Source organism: Triturus cristatus, chromosome 3_1 (genome assembly GCF_964204655.1).
Source record: "Triturus cristatus chromosome 3_1, aTriCri1.1, whole genome shotgun sequence".
Lineage (NCBI taxonomy): Eukaryota > Metazoa > Chordata > Amphibia > Caudata > Salamandridae > Triturus > Triturus cristatus.
This window is the reverse complement of record NC_140583.1, coordinates 874,395,031-874,415,746: the sequence shown is the minus strand read 5'-3', so window position 1 is coordinate 874,415,746 and position 20,716 is coordinate 874,395,031. Positions and strand designations below refer to the sequence as shown.

General features: G+C 43.1%; 1 protein-coding gene across 2 annotated transcripts in view; it reads right to left on the bottom strand.

The window, feature by feature from the left end:
* Positions 1–20,716, bottom strand: part of FASTKD1 (FAST kinase domains 1) — a 199,845-nt gene that overhangs the window by 29,418 nt on the left and 149,711 nt on the right. For both annotated transcript variants that reach the window (XM_085645355.1, XM_085645356.1), the window contains one exon: positions 16,677–16,818. In XM_085645355.1, coding sequence (XP_085501481.1) covers positions 16,677–16,818 — 142 coding nt within the window. The remainder of the gene's footprint in view (positions 1–16,676; positions 16,819–20,716) is intronic.

Genomic DNA, 20,716 nt, shown 5'->3' with positions numbered 1-20,716 from the left:
AGAGATAAAGAGTGATATTAAGACACTGGAAGAGAGAGATTCCACAAATGGCAAGCAAGACAGGATTACAGGTAATCTTTGTCATACCCAGATGTAAAGAAAATACATTAAAACATAGAATCAAATACAATCTTGACTATGTTTTACCTGTGTTACATTAAGGGTAGGACTGCTCTCTTACACTAAGCTCAAACCTACTGTTTTGAAAACGGTTTAATTAGTACAGTAAACTGAGAGACTCTGTTGGGTAATGAGTAAATGTGGTTTGTAAAGTCTTATATACACATATGCATCTTTCCTGAGGTTCACTGGAGACAAAGGTGGGCAGAAAGCGGTAGGGGGGAAATATTGATTCACTCCCATGATTGATCTAGACTCTAGGACATGTAGCACTTGTCTCTTGCAGGATCGTCAAAATCTTTTTTGAAAGGTTAAAGTAAAAAAGGGTAGGACTAAAAGCCGCGTGACACGCTGGTTATTTACCAGTAATCTTGATCAATCCATGTGCAACTTTTCCATGTCTCAGTACCTTTACAATCAGGTGTAGCCACTCCGCAGAAACCAGCACCAAAGTTCTTACACAAGCAGTTCCATGCCCCGGTCAACAAACATGAGAGTTCAGTAACTACAAAGCATGAGACACAGAGAAAGGAATGTTAATGGTAAGTGAGGGAGTACGTGTGCGTCTACCATCCTTAGGCCAGTCCTAAAACATCAAGCAAATACCCAAACAAATCCATGGAAGTAATCCACAGAAAAGTAATGACATGAAAGGTTTGGGTCTTGCACAACCACTAATTTCCCTACAAAACCAATCTACTTCAACACTAAGAAATACCCAAACCATTGTTGGAAGAAGCAGATACAGCATTCTGTCTGTAAGCAAACAGTGACATTCACAGCAAGGCGTGCGACACCCAAAAGCATCAGGATAACTCAAACTGGGTTGGTAGACAAGTGGAGACATGCATAGAAATTAGATTATTGGATTTACAGACTCAGAGGTTTTGTCCTCATCTTTCAATATCCAGAAAAATGAATCAAAGGCTGGAATGGACACAAAAAAGAATGATTACGTGCAGTGGAGGAAATAGGCATGGACTCAAAGGGAAAATAGTAAGTGCAGTGTCCATATGCTTTCTCCAAGAACTCAAAGTCATACTCCAAACAGTCTTTTGTCCGAAAAAGGGGAGATTTTTCTATTATTATAAGCACAGAGTTCTTATAAATAAACAAATCAAAGTATGTTCTATCACTGCAGAAAGCACTAATATTAGCTTTGAAAAGTACTGCCATAGAGGAGTGAGAAAAAGGGAGGGAATCTGATATTGCTGAGCCATGTTTTGTAGCCCTGAGTACCACAAGTCCGCAATCTAGATATCAAAAACATTGCATGTTATAGCCGTCTATAGCACATTGTATTGCAATACTAATTAAATATGGAAAAGTTCAAAGATTTAGCTGCGGTTCAATGACACAATGTTGCAAAATCCTTTGGTGAATGCCACTATTAAACCAATGAAGTAAACAAAAAAGTGATGGGTAGAATGCCTAAATTAATCACAACCCCAAGTATTTACTCAAGGCTGTTTGCCAGTCGATTTTTTGCCAACCATGCCATCTTAGATTAGAGCCAGTTATATGCAAACCATCCGTAGTACTGCTTCAATCTGAACATTAGCAACTCAAGACCGGTTTCACCATAGCTGGGGCTTTTTGGTTAGGGATAGCTTGGTTCCAGTGGGAGAGTGAGCACAGGACCCCGACTTGGGCATCCTCTTCGCACTTAGGGCGTCACACAGAAGTAAACAAAACTGATGAGTGGAATGCTTGAAGTATTCTCAGCCACTGGTCTTGGTCATACACCAATCTAATTAGTCCGACCCGAACTGCCAAACCAGGTTCTCTCAGAACCGGAACACAAGCAACAAATGGGTTTAACAAAAGAGTAAAATTTGTGAAAATAGGACATTGCCTCACACGATGGAAAATGTATTATATTTTGTGGAGGAAAAGAAGACTAAACAAGTGCTGGTGTGAACCTTTCAAATTTAACACTGGAATCTAAATGTTATCATAGGATAGTTTACTCATCATATAAATGTATATATTACAGTTAATAAAGTAAAGCCACTCACTGGTGACAAAGCAAGGAAAAACTGAATATTTTCACTACATTAAATGTTGCTTCATTTGTTTTTTGATTGCTACACAGTTATTGAATGAAGTTGCCTTAGATGTGTTTTAGTTTCATTCTTCTCACTTTATCTTTGTAAGTTGTTAGTATTTCCTGGTTTAGCAGTTCCTTAACTGCATGCCATTTGAGTACAAAAAAGAAAGTACAGCATTTATGCCACCACTCAGTTAAGTACAAGAAACACTGGTCCCACAGTTGCAAATAATAAAATCAATACAAATGAACCAAATGGTTATTTTAATTATTTGTTATGATAAATCATATTTAAAGAACTTAAATAAAAAATGTTTTTGCTTTGTGACGCGCAGTGGGTATGTAGAGAGAGATGTGTTTTGTTCTCTCATTAAAGTGATACACACATGTGAACCAATTCAGCGATAGAAGTTGTGTATCTTAATAACAAGAACAACAAAGCCCATTTATATATATTATTATCTATCTAGGGTCCGTCGTGATAGCCTCAAGAAGATGTGGGTGGGGAGAACCATCATCAGGAATCCCAATATAAAGACGAGCCCGAAACAAGGAGACCGAGGGCTGAAAGAAAAAACAATAGACATGTTACGGTATGAGGTGTAAGCCTTTACTATAGCCTTTACTCACAGAGCGAAGATTAAAAGCTTCTGTGGGGGAGAAAGGCAGCTGTCAGAGTTCAAGATATAGCAGGTAGGCTGCCCAATAAAAACAAAAATTGCGACAGTGAGCACAAGCTCTACCTGAATTCTGGTAGGTCGAATGAACAGGTAACAATACTGCACCTGTGATGTCTGTCCTACCAGAGTATGGGTGAAAAGGAATATTATAAAAAAGGAGGAAAAAAGGTCTACAAGTGCCCCGAGGGACGTGTGAATAGAAAACCTATCAAATGAAAATGCCATCTCTTCTCTCTCTGTCCTTGTGCTGTCTTTCTTGGTCATTCTGTTCTTCCATTGTGCTTTCCTAAAGTGTCAGACATAATTAAGGAAATGTCACACATAAGCATTCTGAAAACATGAAAATGTCACAGATGGGCCAAATGAAAACTTGAGTAGCTATGTATCTATATAAAATATAAGAGCATGCTTGACATCAAGTGTATGGTGGGCTCTTTCAGCTACCGAGTTAGGTTGTGGTAAAAAGACTGAGAGCTCGATTGTCTGATTAAGATGAAATTGGGAGACCTCTTAGGTAAGCATTTAAGTTTGGTTCTAAGACTCACCCGGTCATTGTGAAGTGAGGGCCTGAAGTTCGCTGATGCGCCTAAGAGACGCGATTGCTACCAGGAAGGCACCTTTCCAAGAAAGAAACTGCAAAGGGTATGAATGAAGTGGCTCCAAAGAGGGCCCCATAAGTCTTGTAAGGACAATGTTGAGATTCCACATTGGGGCAGAAAGCACCCTTGGTGGAATTACATGTTTAAGGCCCTTCATAAAAGCTTTAATTACCAGGATTTTGAGGAGGGAAGAATGTTCTCTGTTCTGCATATACGCATCAATGGCAGCTAGGTGTATTCAAATTAATGTGTAGGTTTATCTGGACTATTTTAAGCGGAGGAGGTTACAAATAATGGCTTGTATCGTAGGTGTAAGAAAGGTTTATCTAGTTTGGAGTACTGCAACCGACAAACAACTTGCACTTCGCAGCATAACATGTGCGTGTAGTGGGACTAAGGGCTTTTTGGAGCATGTCCATGCACTCTTGAGGTAGACAAAGATATCCAAACTCTAGGACCTCAGGAACAAAGTAATCAGGATGAACTAAGCCCTTGGTATGGGTGTCTAACTTTGCTGTGGTTTTATGTGAGGAATTCCGGCCTGTTGGGAAGCTTCTCTTGAGGGGTAATAGACATTTCTAGAAGGGTTGAGAACCAGGATTGTCTGGCCCATGGTGAAACCACCATGGTGAGGGCTGTTTGCCTCCGCTTCCTCACCATGTATGGTATCAGTGGAGAGAAGGAAAATGAGACAAAAAGATCCCTAACCAGTTCATCCACAGAACATGGACTGGGTATGTGGAAACACAATTTTGGCATTTTGCATTTGTTTGTGGTGAAAAGGTCTATGTTTGGGGGTGCCCCTTCTCTGAAAGTAAGGGACCTGCGCTTGTGGGTGGAGTTCCCATTTAAGTCTGCAAAGTCGTTGTCCACTCCTGGAAGATGCTCTGCCAGGAGATGAACTTATTGATGGATGGCCCAGTGCCAAATGCGCTGTCTCAGGGCCTACATCTGAGGGGGGGGGGGGGATGCCTCCTTGTTTTTGAAGACAGAACCTGGTGGTCATGTTTTATGTGCACACAAGGGCTACCTTGCATTGAATCTGTTGAAAGGAAAGTGCCAACAGAAATCACTTGTTAAGATTTCATTAAGCATGGCTGCGGGATAAGATGTGGTCCATCATGTTTTGCCCATTCTGCCACGCTAGACAGAGACCATCCATATAAATATCAGCCTTGGTCCTACTCCAACGCATACAGTACAACCCCGACTGAGAGGCCAGCAGACAAAAACCAATAGGCTGGCTTGGAGCCCAGGCGATTGCCAGTGGATGAAATTAATTCAAGCATCCTTTACATAAATTTGCTACAGTAGATACCTTACATGTCATGTGCATGCCCAAACATGAGCCCAGTGCTTACTGTGCCACAGGCCATAAGCTATGCCTCACTGATGAAGCCTAAGTCAGCCAACGCCAGCCTGTGTTTGCTGGCGTTCCCTTCTACAGGGGACCTTGCCTGCCAGATAGTGCTGAGCTGTTCTTACTGGAGCAAGATCAAGTCTGTATTGCATATGGCTGATCTTGGTCTAGATTGGTACTTTTGAGCAGAACCAAGCTAGTTTTGCATATCACTGGTCACTGTCAACTGCGGTACAGTGGATGAAAAACAAGACGCTGGAATGCAGCCTTAAACAACTGACTGGCTGAGATTACTTCAAGAATTCCAACAAGCTCTTTGTTCAAGGATCAAAAGTATACCAAAAAAATAAAAATATCTTTCCCAGCCAAGGTATGATGGCAGTGCTTCTAATGAGAGTTTCAGAATTAACTAGGTCTTTGAAGCCATTCAGAGAGACATGTTGTAAAATGGGCTTTACTGTGGGGGATGGAATGTATTCACCAAGATGATAGAAATATAAAGTACTAGATTTTTATTCCAAACCATGCCTAACATAAACAAGGGCAGATTCCAATGAAACTATCTTTATTGTGGTGTCAAGTGTGAGAGCAATGGTGCGTTTGAAACTAAACTGTTGACATGTGAAGCTTATATCATCTAAAACCTGTTGCGGGGTCCGCACTCATTTTTATTAGATCTTAGCGCAGCCTTTGATACGGTGTCCCACTCCATCTTACTCAAAAGATGGACATCTCTACGTATTGAGGGAATGATTTCAGCTTGGATAACATCTTTCTTTAAGGATTGTTCGTTTCAAGTCTTGTCGGCCATTTTTAAATCCAAAAGGTTTACTTTAACCACTGGGGTCCCGAGGCTCACAGCCAAGTCCTCTGCTTTTTCACATCTGCATGTGCACATTGGCAGACATGGTGGAGAGCTGTGACTTGACCCTTCTTTCCTATGTTGACACCACCCAAATGATCTTCTCTTTTGGATCTTCAACTTTTGCAGAACGCGGCGACTAGATTGCTTTCAGGTATATCCAAATATGCATCTGTCTCCAGTGAAATCCGTAGACTCCACTGGCTGCCTGTCAAGAAACGAGTGCAGTTTAAATTACTCTGCATGGTTTTTAAGGCTCTAAAAGGCACAGGGACTGACTAGCTGAAGCGGCAATTTCAGTGGTATGTGCCTAATAGACCACTGCGCTCTCTAGAAGCAAAACTGGTGATAGTACCACCCACAAAAAAAGCGAGGTGGGGAGGTAAAAGCTTTTGTGCTTGTGCGGCTAAGGCTGGGAATGACCTTCCTCTCCACCTGAGGAATATCCCAGATCTGCTTGAATTTAGAAAGTACTTAAAAACTTGGCTTTTTAATTGATTGCTCACCTGGTTACAAATTGTGCTTCTCTGGAGGATTGTAGCTAGAGCCAGGACACCTTAGGGTAACAGTTACGCTTTACAAATGCTCTTAACAGTAACATCTTAACCTGGGCTTGAGTCGAGTGGCGACATGGTGAAGTGTTCACTCTCTAAGGCTAAATAGTGGTCATGGTCCTGGGTCAGAACCCCCAACCTTGAGGTCCCTAAAATTGGTCAGACTCCCTAGGATCTCTTCCTAATCTGTCCCCCAAGGTTAAGAACTTGCATTTCTTTTGGACAAGAATCTCTCCAAGAAGCCTCAGGTGTCTATAAAGTCACCTCCAACTGTTTTGCTGTGCTAACATAGGTGAAGAAGATTTGGACGATCCCCAAATTCGCCCAAAAGACTGTGACCCAACCTCTAATCTTATCCAGATTAGACTAAGGTAACATCTTGTATTTGGGAACATATCAGGCGTCTAATTCAACGCCTATGAATGATCCAAAACTCAGCAGCTAGACTGCGTTTCCGGTTTCCGGTTTCCAAAACACACTTCAGTTTCCTATCTCTTTTTAAGCTTCACTGGCTTACTGTCACGAAACATACTAAATTTAAGGCTCTGTGCTAGATGTTCAAGGCTAAAGCCAGGATAGGCCCACGGTATATTTAGGACCTAGTAAAACCCTATTCCCCTGCACGCACTCCGATCTGAAAGCCCAGCGTTATTCACTGTGCCTGGGTTCCAACTGGGCCGGATGAGAGGGCGATCTTTTGCAGGACTAGGTCCAAAACTGTGAAACTCCCTTACCGAATAACTCTGAAACTGTACTTCCCTTTTGTCTTTCCGCAAAGGTTTGAGGATATGGCTGTACTAAGTGGATATTCTGGACTTTTTTGGTCTACCGCTGGCAACCCCGCCCCCCCCCCCCCCCACTGTCATCTACAATACAAATAGGTCAAAGTTTCGAAAATGCAAGACTATTGCACTGCAAATGCTAGTTTGCTCAATCCCTCTAAAGTAACCAAGATGAGAAGTGTTTTATAAAACGTATACATAATTAAACAAAATAAGTATCCCATATGCGTTTTTTCCTTCTGAAAATCAGTAGGACCTTGAGCCTCAGTCCAAATGGTTGCAGTGAGGTGAACCTGGACTACAGCTCCCAGAATTCACTGGACTGTTGTGAACGTCCAGAAATGGGACACTGAGGGCCTGATCACAGAGCCATCTGGCACCCTTTCTATTGCGGCGAACGGCCTGCTGTTTATCCCTGGACTATTCTATTCTTTACTGCCAAGGTTCACCGCGAGCAGAAGGCGTTTTACAGAGTACAAATCGTGAAATTCTGATGCAAACTCTGCTCCTCTATAGGAGGACGGACACTTGCAAATCTCTAAATAAAACAAATGAACTGGTAAATTTTTCAGATTTCTGGTGTACACACCCTGCAGTGTAGGCTGCAGGATGGGCCCCTGATAGCTAGACCCCTTGTGCATTTCCCAGCATCAGGTGCAGTGTCAGCATCTCAGTGTATGGTGCAGACAGGGTTCTGCGCCCTCCGGGCCTTACCAAGGTGTCTAAAAGGGGCCTTCACGGAAGAGGGGCCTGGAAGTACAGATCACAGGCCCGACGAGCCCCTGGGGGCACTTTAACAATCTTTACCGCAGGCACAGAGCTCAGCTCGTGCACCAAATACTCGCTGAAGATGCCACCGGCCCCCCATCTCTTGGACCTCAGAGGATAAGCACTCTTTAAAATTCTGTAATGATGAAAAAAGTTGATTAATTGAGAATGTGTTTAATTTAGTACTTTGGACTGTCGGACTGCCTCGAGTGATGCTCGCCGGGGCAGTGATAGTTTCTGAACACAGCTCCATTAGGAGAGAAGTGGCAGTGCCTGGGGTGTTGTGCCGGGCTCCATTTTGGCTTGCCATCCCCTTGTGAACCAGACCTAAGACAGACATCTGGGCTGGGCCAGTGCTAGGCTTGCCCACCGCTAGTGGAGAGGCACAGGGGGGTGCAAGCATCACACACAACCAGAAGCCATGGGCTGGTCTTGCCATGTGTCCAGAGTGCACCCCTGTGTACTTACTTCTGTCCCGGGCTCACCCAGACACACAGTCCTCTCAGCATCAGTGACAAAGAGGGCTACTGGTACAACTTGTTCAACATCCACACACACATGGGAACCTCTCAGGTGCAGCCTTGCTCAATGTACTCCACCGGACCAGAGGGAGTTCTGCACTTCACTGGGCCAGAGTGGGTTCTGCGCCTGTACAGCTCCCCCTGGACCCATCGGCATGTTTAGGGAGAACAGAGGATTCTTCTCAGTAGCACGCAGCTACCCTTGGGCAATGAGTACCTACTCTTATTTAATACCATTTTAACCACTGCTTACCAACCGATTTAGCATATTTTTGAATTATGCTTGTGTTGCCTAATTAGGCACCGTTTTCACCCAAATAAATAGCGAAGGTGCACAGAAACATCATACACTACCAGAATGTAAGCGGCTGCTTGCAACACTTTTTTCCCTCTGTTTTTTTTAGCATGAAATTAGTCTTTCTGGCCAAAAAGGACTGGAAAATGCATTTCATGCTGAAATGTAGCATTAATACTGCTTTGCATTTCAGCTAAGTTTTGCGAAATTTCACATAATTAAGTAAGGAAAATGCTACTTACCCAGTATGCATCTGTTCTTGGCATGTAGAGCTGTAGATTCATATGCTTTAGCATAGATCGCCATCTGGTGTTGGGCTCGGATGTTTGCACTTTGTTTTTCTTCGAAGAAGTGTTTGTAGTCACAAGGTAGGTGAGTCTTCCTTACAGTGATGATGCGCATGGGCATCGACTCCATCCCCAGATTGTTTTCGCCATAAAGGGAGATGATGGAGTTAGTAAGAATAGAAAGAGATGTCCATGTGTGTTGTATCCAAGTAAGATAATACTGCAGCAGATAAAGGTACACGGGGAGGCGGGTGGGCGCATATGAATCTACAGCTCTATAAGCCAAGAACAGATGCATACTGGTTAAGTAGCATTTCCCGTTCGAGGCATATGAGCTGTAGATCATATGCTTTAGCATAGACTATACAGCAGTTATTTCCGTAGCAGTGGCTACACTGCATCTGTTGCAGTAGTTTGAAAAAGTGTTCTTAAGACAGCCTGGCCCACACTAGCTTGTTGTTTTGCATGCACATCTACACAGTAGTGTTTTGTGAATGTGTGAAGTGTAGACCAAGTTGCAGCCTTGCAGAGGACAGCTAAGGGTATATTCCCTAAGAATGCCATTGAAGCCCCTAGTTTGCATGTGGAATGCGCTCTAGGGGGAATAGTTAATGTGTGTTTAGCTGTAATGTAGCATATTTGGATGCATTTAACTATCCATCGTGCAATACCAGTTTTTGAAATGAGATTGCCTTTATGCGGTGGTGAAAAAGCAACAAAGAGTTGTTTGGTTTTCCTAAAAGATTTAGTTCTTTCAATGTAATAAAGTATTGCTCTTTTGACATTTAGTGTGTGCAGAGCACATTCTGCCACTGAGTCTGGTTGAGGGAAAAACACTGGTAGTTTAACAGACTGGTTGCGGTGAAAGGCAGAAACAACTTTAGGTAAAAAATGTAGATTAGTCCTAAGAAACACTTCATTGTGATGAATTTGTAAAAATGGTTCTTGTATGGTTAGTGCCTAGAGCTCACCAACTCTTCTAAGTGGTGTGATGGCTATAAAGAAGGCTACCTTCCAAGTGAGGAACTGTAGTTCACATTTGTGCAGAGGCTCAAATGGCGGGCCCATAAGTCTTGTAAGGACAATATTAAGGTTCCAAACTGGAGAGGGTGGAACTCTAGGGGGAATGATTCTTTTGAGTCCTTCCATAAATGATTTGATAGCGGGCACTTTAAACAAAGACAAATGTTGTCCGTTTTGTAGATAAGCGGCTATTGCAGCGAGATGCAATCTTATAGATGTGTATGCTAAGTTACAGCGTTGTAGGTGTAAGAGATAGCAAATTATGTTTTGAATGGAAGCATCTAGTGGATTGATATGATTGTTTGTACAGTAAATTACAAATCGTTTCCACTTTGCTGCGTAGCATGCTCTTGTGGTAGGACGTCTTGCCTCTTTAATGACGTTCATACAGTCTGGCGGGAGATTAAGGTAGCCAAACTCTATGATCTCAGGTGCCAGATCGCAAGGTTGAGTCAACTGGGATTTGGATATCTTATCACTCCATGGTTCTGAGTGAGAAGCTTGGGTGAGAGGTGTAGTTTTTGATGAGGAACTACAAATAGTTCCAACAGGGTTGTGAACCAAGGTTGTCGAGCCCATTTGGGAGCAACCAGGATCATTGTGAGGGAATGCTGTTGGAGCTTCCGAACTACTAATGGAATGAGCGGGAGAAGCAGAAAAGAATAAGCAAAAGTTCCTGACAAGTTTATCCATAGCGCATTGCCTTTGGACAATGGGTGTGGATACCTGGAAGCAAAGTTTGGGCAATTTTCGTTGTGGTGTGTGGCGATCTATTTCTGGGTAGCCCCATATGTGAAAGAATGGAAGGAGAACCTGAGGATGTAATTCCCATTCGTAGATCTGTTGTCGTTGACAACTGAGCAGATCTGCAATGTGATTGTCTATTCCAGGAAGGTATTCCGCAAGGAGATATATCTTTTGAATTATCGCCCATGTCCACATGCTTTGAGCTACTCGCAAGAGCTGTAGGGAGTGTGCCCCTCCCTGTTTTTCTATATGGTACATTGCTGTCATGTTGTCCGTACGGACTAGGACAGCTTTGCAGACTAGATGGACTTGAAAGGCTTTTAATGCTAGAAAAATTGGCAGTAGTTCAAGGTGGTTTATGTGGAACTGTTTTTGTTGTACAGTCCACATGCCGTGAATGGTATGATTGTGGAGATGAGCTCCCAAGCCGGTTAGCAATGTGTCTGCTATTAGTAATATCTGTGGAACCGGGTCAAGGAATGGCCGCCCTTTGGAAAGGTTTTGTGTGTTCCACCACTGCAGAAAGCGATGGGTGCTGTCTACCAACACCAGATCTGTTAACTGGCCTTGAGCCTGGTTTCACTGGCGCGCTAAGCATTCCTGTAGCGGACGCATTTGGAGTCTTGCATAAGGGACGATTACAATGCAAGAGACCATCATCTCGATTAACTGCATGAACACTCAAGCTGGTAATGAGTGTTGAGGTTGAAATTGTGATATTAGAACCTGCATGTTGTGTATCCTGACTGGGTTAGGGTAGGCTAGAGCTTTGCAAGTGTCTATTGTAGCTCCTAGATATATTTGTGTGTTGGACGGTTGGAGGTGGGACTTGATGAGGTTTACAGTGAATCCCAAGTGGTGAAGCAACTGAATTGTCTTGTGGGCGAGTTGAACACAGCGGTGTTGTGAGTTGGCCTTTATGAGCCAATCGTCCAGATAAGGAAACACATGAATGTGTCGTCTTCTTAAGTGAGCTGCAACTACTGTTAGATACTTGGTAAAAACTCTGGGTGCTGTGGTTACCCCGAAGGGGAGGACTTTGAACTGGTAGTGGTTTGTTTTTTTTTAAATCTTTTTTTTTTTTTTAGAGATACACAAAACAACAATACAACAAAAAACATCAACATAAAGAAAAAGAACAATCGTCGAGATTAGCATATCACATAAGTCAGACGCATAATACATATAATCAATAAATTCAAATGAGACATTACAAAGAATGAGACAGATACTTGATGACATTAGATATTCAAAGTGACTCCTTATCCATAGTGTGTGGGGTGTCATTCTCAAAGGGGTACACAGAAACCCCCTGCTTTCGTTCCAGGGGCCCCATATTTTAATCCATTTGCTTGGGCAGCTTCTGCTCTCGTATATCACCCTCTCGGCCTGCATGCACCAGTCCATGTCCTCCGCCCAATCTGTGCGCCTGGGCACAACTCCCCCCTTCCATGTTCTGGCTATATTACCCTTTGCTATGAAACAGCCCAAAGAGACCCATAGCTGTTCGGTGCGGTTAGGATTGGTGGCGTCCCAGATGTGTAAAAGACAAGAGTCTAGGGGAGGGTTCTATTGATTTCCGGCATATGCGGGACATGGTAGACAGGATCTCACTCCAATAGTGTTGGAGAACTGGACAGTCTCACCACTGGTGCAAGAAAGTACCCAAGGAGCCACAATCCCGGGCACAGAGTGGGGAGGTCGTCAGACCCATTTTAACAAGTGCTGTGTTGGTGTAATACGCCCAGAGGAGTACTCTAAGTTGTATAAGCTTAAAACTGGACTGGATTGCCACCTCCCTGGGAGATGCCAGTGCTTTGAACTGGTAGTGTTGACTGTCCACCAAGAACCTGAGATATTTTCTGTGGGCGGGGTGAATGGGAATTTGGAAGTAGGCATCCTTTAAATTCACAGTGGAAAGAAAGTCGCCTTGCTGAAGCAATGGGAGCACCTGTTGGAGGGTGACCATGTGGAAATGATCTGAATGAATGTAGAGGTTCAGCTGTCTGAAGTTTAAAATAGTCCTGAGAGAGCCGTCCTTTTTTGGAATGAGAAAATAGAGAGTAAACCACGTGCCCTGATGAGTTAAGGGGACTGGTTCTTTTGCATGTTTTTGCAACAGGGGTAGAATCTCTTTTTTTTTTTTTTTTTTAAGGGGGTGAGATGTTCTGAGGACATTGCACGATGTTTGGGAAGAATATTTGGGGCAGTGGAGGTAAGTTCCAGGCAATAACCATACTGGATAATTTGTCTTACGCTCTTGTTTGTTGTGATGGAATTTCAGACAGGTAGGAACTGTGAGAAACGTCCCCCGACAGGAGTGGAATGATCCGGGTGGGGGAAGTGCAGGTGAAGTTACCTCTGCCTCTTCCCCTATTGTTATTTCCTCTGTATCCTCCTCGAAAATATCCTCTGGAGGAGGAAGATTGATTGGGACTTTTGTAAGAGGAGGAGGTATTTTCTGACACAGTTGTTTTTGAGCCACCCCTGTAAAAGGAGCGACGAAAGGAGCCTCTATTAGAAGGTAGTTGCAAGGCCCCCATGGATTTGGCAATCTTGGTGTCTTTTTTCATTTTTCCTAATGAAGAATTGACTGTTGGCCCAAAAAGATGTTCCTGATCAAAAGGCTGATTAAGTATTGATGATCGTATTTCTTGCTTGAATGTGGAGATTCGAAGCCAAGCGTGCCGGTGTAGTAAAACGCTGGTATTAGTGGCACAAGATGCTGTATCAGCCGCATCGAGGGTGCATTTTATAGAAGTGTTTGTGATAAGCTTCCCCTCTTGAGGTCGTGAGCTTTAGTTTTGTATTGTTCTGGTAAATGCTGCATTAGTTTTTCCAGCTCGTCATAGTGAGCTCTATCATAGCGCGCTAACAAAGCTTGAGCATTGGCAATATGATTATGATTAGCACATTGTGATGCGATTCTCTTGCCTGATGCGTCTATAAGTTTGGACTCCTTGTCAGGGAGAGGATCGTCGCCTGTAGTTTGCGAATTAGCTCTTTTGTGTGCGTTAGAGATGACAAGAGAATCTAAGGGTAACTGGCCTCTGATATAAACTGGGTCTGTAGGAGCGGCTTTATATTTTTTATCCACCCTTGGTGTAAGTATTCTAGCTCTAGCAGGGTCTTTGAATACCTCGTTGGCGTGTTTTATCATGCCTTTGAGCATGGGCAAAGTATTTGTAGATTTCTGGGAGGGAGCAAATGTTTCCACTAAGAAATCCTCCTCTAGGGGATCAGTATGTAGTTCCACCCCATGGTACAGAGCAGCTGTGTTAATAAGCTGTGCGCAGCCAATATGGTAATCGGGTGGTGATGACCTGGAGGGATATAGATCGGGGTCATTATTATGATCTGGATCTTTATCGTAATCATCCCAGGGGTCTGTGTCCTGTGGTATGTTGTCCTCATTGTCATCCCCGTCCCCATCATTTTCATCCTGTGGCTCAGGTGAGAAAGGTGGTGGTGGTGGTGAGTTTGATGGTGAAATTAATAAGTTTGGATTAAAAGGTGGAGGAGAGGGAGGTATATAAGGAGGAGTGGGGTTAGTACCCATGTCTTTTTTCTTCAGAGGTATATGGTAGCCCTCTGGAAGATCCAGCTTTCGTTTTTTAGGAAGTGTTGCTAGAAGGTGTCCGGTGTCAGGGCAAATATGTAATTGTTTCTGTTTTGTATTCAAAGGGTCTTGTGGAGAAAGTTCTTTGGATGGGGCGTCTTTGTCCTTTTGTTTTGATTCACAGGGTTAGTCTCTGAAGCTTTAAGAGGAGCTGTGTGCTTTTTGGGCTCCGAGCCTTTCGGTGCGGAATGTTTTGGCTCAGAAGGTTTAAGTTTTACCAGTTTCGGCTCCGAAGGTTTATCTTTAGTCGGTTTGGGCTCCGAAGGTTTGTCTTTAGCTGGTTTGGGCTACGAAGCTTTGGGTTTAGCCGGTGTCGGCTCCGAAGCTTTGGGTTTAGCCAATGTCGGCTCCGAAGCTTTGGGTTTATGTGGGTTCAGATCTTAGTCTTTCGGTGCCGAAGATGTCTTCGGTGCCTACAGCGAAGTGTCAGGCATGTGCTTGTTCTTGGGTTTTGGTGCCGAAGATGTGGGTTCGGCACCCGAATAGGGCGGGTTCGATCCGGAAGACTTATCCCTATGTGTCACAGCTGGGCCAGAGGGCCGGTCATCTGAAATGTTTTCACAGTGTTGACCTGGGCCCAAGGGCGAAGGTGATCCCGGGGACTTTGTTGTTTTTGTGGCCACTTGGGGCTCGTTACTCACTGTTCGTTGAGCTGGAGTGACGTTCAAGTCGTCTCCCATGTTGGAGTCGTCGGCTTCAGACATGGAGATTTGTTGGTGTTCTTCAGTGCCGGGCTGTTGGAATTCAGACTCTTCTCAGAAGATGTCTGGCACCGGGCTAGTGCCACGTCGCATCTCGTGACATCGAGCCCGACGGTCACGAAACGTTTTCTTCGATCGGCATGATCAACAGGCCTCGCAGTTGATTTCTTCGTGCTCCGGGGATAGGCAGAGGTTACAGACCTCATGCAGGTCCATGTTTGAGAACTTAGCACCACACCCGGGGCATTTCTTTAATGGAGTCTGTTCCATGGACTGCTGGCGTTGTCAGCGCGGGAAAGCCTCACGGCCCGCAACGAAGTTACCGATCGAAGATGTTGGATTTTATGATGTGAGTCGAAAGGGAAATCACAATGGAAAACAATACCGTTGAGTGGTAAGGATTGCACATCTTAAGAGTTCGAAGACGATACCGAACCGGAGCGCAGCAATACACATCCGAACCAGATGGCGGGAAAAAAACCCAATACACATCCGAATCAGATGGCGGAAAAAAATAATCTGGGGATGGAGTTGATGCCCATGCGCTCTATCACCGTAAAGAGGAGTCACCTACCTCGTGACTACAAACGCTTCTTTCGAAGAAAAACAAAGTGCAAACATCCGAGCCCAACACCAGATGGCGATCTATCTTAAAGCATATGATCTACAGGTCACATGCCTCGAACATGCAAATTCTGCATTACCCGAATAACGATACATGTAGTTCATCCTGCTAAGGCTGATACATTAAACACCTTTAAATACGGGCAGCCAGCAGCACCCATGGTAACAGTGCTACGAAGCTACAAGACTGTGAGCGAGCACTATAAAAATAAAGATAGTCATCATATTTTCTTCCTTTTCTGCTCCCCGGTACAGAGAACAAAGAACAGGGCGTCATCCTCGGAACTTGCAAGACGGATACTAGACCAGATATCCTGAAGATGACCCAGGCAGGTTTCTAATCTTTCCATTGCAGTGATAGGAGACAGCCCCTGCATTGGCCCCGGCCACCCCAAACCTGTCTACATCCTCACCAGCTGCCCGCATCTGATTGAAAGAAAAATGTGTGCAATATTCAGCCATCCAAAACAAAGCACAGCATCCCTGAAGCGGGCACCGTGCTTCTACACTGCTGATGCAAACAAGAAAAGAGTGCACAAAGGACATTAAATGAAAAAAAAGAAGAACACCACAGTAACGGAGCCAGTCGCCTGGGAGGGTCAGAAACATTCAAAGGTGGGATCAACTAAACATACCCACCACACAAAAGAAGCCCTTTATGAAGGGCAGTAACAGTAGCCAACAGAATGCATGGGCGGTGCTTCACGCCCATATTCAGACACTACAAGCCTCGCAGAGCAGCGCATGCGTGCTGCTGGCTGGACCTAAAAAACAACGTAATGCATAACCAAAACCAGTGGCGTAGCAAGGTCAGGTGGTACCCGGTGCAGAACATTTCTGGTCACCCCCAGCTTGACAAACTGGCAAAAATATGTGTTTAAAACATATTTTTTCCATTTTCTCACCCCCCTCAGTGAGGACACCCGGGGCGGCCCGCACCCACCACACCCCCTTCCTATGCCCCTGACCAAAACAGCCAATAAACCAGAAGTCCCTAGGTTTAAATACAGTTTTAGCAATTGATTATTTAATGTAGATAAGAGAACATTACTGAAAACATATGCATGGAAAAAAAATGATGAACCTTTGAGCGTCTGGTGGAAGATCTCTGCTTGTAATAGCTTGACTATCTGGTCCCCAATTCGTTTTTACTAAATCAGACAAAAGTGTATTTCTGTCCATATATGGCAGGGGTTTTCGGTTCCTATCCAGAACACATTCAAAATCTGCAGGAAAAATAATTAACAGTTTAGCCTACATAAAAAAAAACATTAATATGAAACATTTAGCTAGACCATAAAACTGTTATTAAGCTAAAACATTTTTAGGAAGGACAACAGAAACATGATTCAGTGCTGAGCCAGCCATTCATCCATGCATTCACTTGCTTACCCATCCATTCACCCAACCATTTGCTTGTTCCCGCAATCAATCACTGACTCATATACACAACCACACACACTTCACCAATCAGCGATGAAGCACATCCACTAACAAAAAATGTAAAAGCCATACCTGTTACCTTTGTCACTGCTTAAGTACCCTCTCACAAATTATTCAAAGGACACTGGATAGAAAACAACCAGGCCACTCTGCAGAGAGTAAACTACTATGGACCTTAAACATATTCAACCCCCTGCCACTCCAAACCTAAACATTTCCACTGCTGATGATGACTGTCCAACCCTAAATGAAAGAATGCAAAAACATGCTAGTGAGATGGACTGATAACAAATCAGTGCTACATTTAAGAGGCCACGTTCCCATTTTCGACTCTTGGATGGACAGTAAAAAGCAGAACCTTAGTGGCACGGATTGCCATTGGGGCCCATGACCCTTTCTTATGTAACACAATAATGTATTGTGGGTGTCTACGTTTTTACCACAATGTGCTTACTTGTGATCACAGTATATGGACAGAGCTTCTGCCACAAAGAAGGAAATTACTTTATAGCTCAATTTGTCCTCACTGATGTGGGACTATCAATTAATGATGCATGAAAGAACACAACTTACCATAAACATTAACATAAATCACAAATGATAAAAACTCAATTTAACTTGAAAAATTGTGTACAATATATTAGAAAATCATATATCGTATGTGATTTATTAACATCAATATTAATGAGCGACTGGACTAATGCACATTATATGAATTCAGAACAGAGCAGAAAATACAAAAATACATAGTCGTGACATAAAAAAGTGACTGAAAAATTACACAAATATCAACGAAAATAGAACATCAAATTATTATACATAAAGAACACATAAACAAAGACTTATTTCAGCGTCCATATATACTAGATCACCCTAGATAGACATGCGATTTTCATTCCAAGCATAAATACGTCAATTTGGGCAAAGAATGCTTGTGCAGTTAGCGTTGACAGATCGACCCCCCTATATAAGAGTGTGGGTAGGCAACATCACCGTGGGGTATTCATCAGGACTATAAACCAAGAGTGTACAGCCTGTTTAAGAACATTTCTCTTGGAGAGATGATGAAATAGATTGCGCACTCTCCCTCAGAGCCAATCAAAACCTCAATGCCTGGAGTCTTTACACAAAGGATAAATCAAGAAAGGAGCCAATCAAAGGCATTCCTCTACTGAAGACCTCTTCTACGCCACAAAATTAATCAAAGGAGCAACCGTTGCTTCCTTGAATACTCCGGCATTATGTTAGCTCGGAATTACTTGGCAGCGCGTCTCTCGACGATCACAAGCACATAATATTACAAAAGCCTTTTACCTATAACACTTTGCTAAATAACATTCATATATAAGATGATGTTGTTGCAATTCCCAAAGTACATGAATCCGATCATAAACAGCAATTATATGATGGAGGAGGAGAGAGAGAAATTCCAGAATATAGGATACTGTCGCTCTAATCAATTATTCATCACAAAATGGTATTTCACAATCTATGATCAAATAGACTTCCAATCGGAATCAAGATGATTACAATGGAAGGTAATGCATGTGAAGTCTCAAAACTGTTAAATACTCTCACCACTGTATTAGTAGCATGCTTCATCATTGGGTCTCATCCTGGTCCCTATAAACCAGGATGGCTCAACCATATTCCAGGGAGCACTTGAAAACATTTCCTGCTGGGGTCTTCTGAGCGATAAAAATACCTTACGAACACCCAGGTATTTCTTTGATGGAGCAGGTAGTGCAACATTTTGTATACCCCCTCTATTTTTGCATGAAAATACTAATTATATAATCTATTAACTATAATATTATTAAACGAGTATTGCATGTATACTAATCAACATTATTAAAACTTGAACTACACATGGGATTTGCTATTTGCATGGCTAAATAACTCTTACAACTAAAATCTGTACGCATATTAACAATAGTATATGTGGTAATAGAATGCTGCATGATATATGTTGCTTTTGTGAGGTTTGCGTTCCTGATTGGATCGAAAAGGTGAATATTATGGCTTTAAATGTCGCTATATGCTAGATAAATACAAGCACATAGAGGGATTAGCAAGAGGTTAACATTAGAAACACCATTTCTATGAATTAATTATTCTTTTGTGTTTATTTCGCTTAAGTTGGCATCTGGGCCTAAATCCAATATGGCCGCTGTCGCCACATGACGAAGTGGCCACTGTCTCGTGAAGCGCGGAATCAATTGCGCATGTGCGAGTGTATATCCTGAACCTCTTGGCGACCTTTGTACAACATGTCCCCGGTCAAGGATGAGGAACGGAACATTTGCCAAGACAGGGGAACAATCAACCTTACAGAAAACCGGAAAAAGCCGACTCTTCGCTGACCAATGACCTCACCCCTCGAACTGTACTGAAAATCTGGAAATATAAGTCGGACGATCTCGACCAGCCAATCATGACTGTTCTAAATTTTAAAATTGTATCTTCTTTGACTTGATCTATTATAAAAAGGGTAGTAGAATAGGGAAGGGGGCAGATGTTTCTTTTTCCATTCATCATTTTTCCACGTTCGTCGGGACACATTTCCTGATGATCCAGATGCTGCCCGATCGCTTGATGACTGCAAACATTTTCTAAATCTACGAACTATGAAATTCTTGAACGATTTCTGGTCCTCTGAGAAATTGGGACTGTAACGTGCTGAGCAAAGAACTTTGAGCTTTGACCTGCTTTTCGGACAATTTACGTCAAAATTTGGTTATGCAGAGCCAATTAATTAGAGGACTTCAAATAGCCAGATTAGGTAAATATGACGTTCTGCGATTTACCTGAATTAATCTAGAAATTCTAAACTTTGACGAGACAAATGCAAATATAAATCTTTATGAAAATTTTAGATAAACCATTATTGATTAACGAGAATTAATGAGTTTGTGGTTTTTCATTAAGAAAGATAAGGATTCTGAGTCTTAAAATGTGTTTTAGCTGGTTCTTAATCACCATCAACCAATCCAACTAATTTGGTCCATTCGACCAAGTGGGAGGAGTGCCTTGATATTTGAGATTAGGGATCTATAGGCGAAGGATGTTAATGCATATTTTGTAAAATAACTTTTCTCTCCCTATAGGTTACAAGGTGTTTCCCCCCCACATGTCCAGCGCTTGAATTACTCATCCCTCCTGTGTGCGCAGACTCGTGAGAGAGAGACGTGCGAGTGTTGGTGTTATGGGCCCCACCAATGACTGTGTGTGTGAATTAGCTAGTGTGACGTCGGGTCTGCGACGCAGGGAGGGTATCGGTAAGGAATATGCTACTTACCAGTATGCATCTATTCTTGGCATGTAGAGCTGCAGATCTATACACTGTGCATATATCGCGATCTGGTGTTGGGCCCGGATGTTTGCAGTTTGTTTTTCCTCTTGGAAAGTCTTTGGAAGTCACGAGGTCGGTGACTCCTCCTTTGGTTCGCATTGCGCATGGGCTTCGGCTCCATCCTCAGATTGTTTTACTCCAGCAGGGAAAGATGGAGCGTAGTAATAACAGTAAAGAAACCCATGTGTGTTGTATCTAAATAAGATAGACTGGAACGGATACAGGTAGACGGGGAGGCGGGTGGGCGTGTATAGATCTGCAGCTCTACATGCCAAGAACGGATGCATACTGGTAAGTAGCATATTCCGTTCGAGGCATATGAGCTGCAG